The sequence below is a fragment of the Cyprinodon variegatus genome, unplaced genomic scaffold (assembly GCF_000732505.1).
Source record: "Cyprinodon variegatus isolate N-32 unplaced genomic scaffold, C_variegatus-1.0 Scaffold687, whole genome shotgun sequence".
Taxonomy (NCBI): Eukaryota; Metazoa; Chordata; class Actinopteri; order Cyprinodontiformes; family Cyprinodontidae; genus Cyprinodon; species Cyprinodon variegatus.
This window is the reverse complement of record NW_015151140.1, coordinates 318,097-321,740: the sequence shown is the minus strand read 5'-3', so window position 1 is coordinate 321,740 and position 3,644 is coordinate 318,097. Positions and strand designations below refer to the sequence as shown.

The window sequence follows — 3,644 nt, the reverse complement described above, 5'->3', positions numbered from 1 at the left end:
ATTATGGTCATGTTGGAGAATCCTGCTTCATAGCAGCAGGTTGAGCCAAACATCCTCTAAATGTGCAGGGTCATCTTTCAGCACGCCGTTTCACTTTTCTTTTACTAGTTCACCGCAGTTCTTCCAGCAGTCCACACTTCCTCTGCTCTCTTTTTCTCATCGTCTTCCCCTTCTTTCCCATCGCCCGGCTTGCCACAGGTTTGACCCAGGCTGACACGGCTCATTGGCTTATCTGTAGCATTTGTAGCAGTGTTAATTTCCTAAACCAGGACGATGAAGAAAATATTTCGTCAATGCCCCTTTTTCCCGTGATGATGACAAGATGATGACACACAAAACTTGTTTCCAGAAAATAAAATTATGACGAAAATAAAAAAAAAATTTCGTTAACGAGACAAAGACCAGACGAAATTTACAAGCCATGGCCGATTGGACATAAAAAAATGTGATCATGCCGCTCAGTCAGCAGTGGCACAGGGCTTTTACTCCTAGCTCAACTTCGCAGTCATTGCGTCGGCCTCAGATACTGATGTACGGTTTGTTGGAGGAGCTGTCCAAAAACAATGCCTTGATTTATAGAGCCATTTCGTTTACAACGCGAACGACAACAACCTGCGTGATAATGATTGATCCTGCTGCTGATGCGGGTGTGGAGACACCGGATGAAGGATGCCACCAAAGAGTCTGCAGCTTCAAAATGGCAGGGAAGAGCACAAGAAATCTCAAGCAACATCTGAGGTGCAAACGTGCTGCCATATGGAAGAAGGTAAGGAATGCGTGGGCCTGTAGTAGTAGGAACGGGTGTGTGTGTGGTCTGTATTAGTGAGCAGGTGGCCGGATTGTGGGCCTGTAGTAGTAGGAACGGGTGTGTGTGTGGTCTGTATTAGTGAGCAGGTGGCCGGATTCGACCCACGGACCTTGATTTAGACACATGTGGTTGAAGGTTCCAGCGAAGCAGGCCAAGGAACAACTAAAGCTACAGAACTTGGAAAATGGCGAAGAGTCCTAACTGTCCAGCACCTTTTGCAGAACCTTGGCTGAAGTCCAGACATCTTTAGTGCGACGCCACCTTTTGACTCAAAGCGTTTTACTATTAAAGAAGTCCTCCAAGCCTTGGCACCTCTCTGATTGTTGATTAGTCTGAAACATATTTATTTTATTGAACAGAAGGCCATAAAAAAGGATCTAGTTTTGGTAAAATTGACTGTTAAGAACCTCAGTTCAGAAAAGCCACTTGATGAAGAACAAATAACAAAGAGGGTCAAAATCTATCCAACCGTTTTATTAATTTGTCATAAATGTGTGCTATATTATTAACCGGGCAATGCAAAACTGGCAGCCAAACAGCCCCACAGCATAATGCTACCACCACCATGCTGGAACAGAGATCTGAAGCTTTGAAAAGCACTGACTCAACTTGTCTCTTTTTGGGACCAAAATGAAGATATTTAAACAAAAAAAATAAGTAGAAATATTAAAATAAATCTACAAAAAGTCATAAGCATATTTCAGTTTAATAATCGGCATTGTATAAAAGCAGTGAACAGAGAGATGACCACACAGACCTAAACAGACCAACACCACATTAAATATTTACCACAAAAGGTCAAGTTTATGAAGAAAAACAAGAAATAAAACCATAATTATTAGATAGATATTGTATAAAAAAAGGGCTACAAATAACAATTATTTGTCAAATCAGTTAATCTATCAATTATTTTTTCAATTAATCAATTAATAAATCCGAAAGGCAAAGGTTTCTTAAAAAATATTTTTTAAAACATTAAAACAGTTCAAACTAAAAGTTTTCAATTTGAGTTCCTGATAAAGCAGATTGATTGATAAAAGTTTAAATGCAAAACGTGTACATATATATATAAATTTTTTTATTTACAATTTTTATGTAATTACTGCGCTAAGTGGGTTTCTCTGTCAGCTAAAGTTATGTTTCTGAGTCTCTATACTCCGTTTAACGATTAATCGATTACTAAATTAATTGATGATCATTTCAATAATCGATTAATATGATTAATTATTTTAGCCCCATATAAAACAAAACAAAGTATTCACAAATAAGGACACTTTATGACGACATATACTGTAAATTGGTGCTAAACTGAGATAAAAGTCTTCAGGGTATACAATGTATTGTGAAAGAAGAACACATAAAAAGCATTGAGGAAATGCAAACTGCACATAAGGGATATAAATGATTAAAATAAAGATGACAGCTGGAAAACAGAAAATCTACACCAAAAAAGTCCCAATGTTAGGTTTTCACTGAAGTCAGGACAGAGACACTTTATCCCGATCTCTGCTATGAAGCCTGTTTCCAACCAGCAAGGGTTAATGCAAAAGCTACTGATCTGATTTTAGTCAAAAAGCTTTGAAAAAACTTCAGATTGTGTAAAACTTCCAGATTAGTTTCTGGCAGCTTGGATTCCCTCCAATCTGACAAGCACTTCCAGAACATTCATCCTCTCCCTGTCCGACACTGATCGTCTCACATCACAGTCTCCTTTAAGGTCTGCCTCCTAAAATAACCAGGCGTTGTGCTCCACTGTCAACAATCAGCCCATGGTTCAAACAGCACAGCCTGACAGCCAGAGGAGAAGCTACCAAACACCCAGAGCCAGAGAGGAACACCTCACAACATCTCAGATCTGAGGAGAGGATCTGAACTCACCTTTCATGGCAGAAATGACAAAATACATATTTATAATCCAGACTGATGGAGGGAGCGACGGAGAGCTCTGTGTGTGATCTGCAGCAGCTCTCTTCCAGCTCTGTCATCCTCAGGCTGCTCTGCACACAGCATGAGCATCCATGTGACTGTGACATCACTACTGCCCAGCCACGCCCCCAGCTTTCTGAAAACACTGCCCACATGTCTCTGAACCAATCAGAAACCTTAGAAAGGGTTTCCAAAAGCCAAAACAGTCTTTTTTTTTTCCTTTTATAACCTTCAAAAAGGTAAAATTGAGCAAAAACATCCAAAGATCTACTTAAATGTTATATGTGAAGCTGGAAAAATTAAAAAATAAGCAGGTTTCAGATAATCTCTGCATCAAAATCAAAAAACAAAACTTAGAGAAAAAATATAAAATAACCAAAGTTGGCACCAAGGAGATAGGATATGAAAAAATAACTAAAAGGGACGTATATACATATGAAATGAGGAGACAATGTGACATTAAAAATACAAACACACACAAAACAACAGAAAGTGACAAAAAAAAGACACTTTAGTGGAAAATCTGAATGTGGGGTAATTCACCCAGAAAAATCACTAACCAAAATTAAATGAACAAGAAAAAACATAAACATATAAAAAGCGTCAGACCCGCAAGAGGGTAAAATCATAATAAAATATAAACATCCTAATTCAAAGTCTGTGTTGTAATGATAGAAATAAAGACAGGAAAAATCACTGTGATAAAGTAAAAATATCATGGATGAGCTACAGCGGTGTGCAGAGACACTTTGGGGGGTGATCATGTTCGTAAAGAGGAACCTGCCAATCTGCATGGAACCGCCAACAGCAGAACACCACCTGACGTTTAACGATCTTCTGCAGCCCACAGGTAGCAATGCTTATTGAATCACTTAAATAAATACATAACAGTTTAAAATCCACTAATATA

The 3,644-nt window shown here is 38.5% G+C and overlaps 1 protein-coding gene across 3 annotated transcripts in view; it reads right to left on the bottom strand.

Moving 5' to 3' along the window:
• LOC107097347 (nuclear receptor ROR-alpha-like) overlaps positions 1–3,644 on the bottom strand; it is a 90,159-nt gene that overhangs the window by 27,627 nt on the left and 58,888 nt on the right. The window contains exon 1 of one of the 3 annotated variants that reach the window (XM_015394473.1): positions 2,687–2,804. The exons of the other annotated variants lie outside the window; for them this stretch is intronic. Within the exon in view, the coding sequence (XP_015249959.1) occupies positions 2,687–2,714 (28 nt within the window). The 5' untranslated portion in view covers positions 2,715–2,804. Of the gene's footprint in view, positions 1–2,686; positions 2,805–3,644 lie in introns of those variants that run through there. 3 annotated transcript variants of the gene reach the window in all.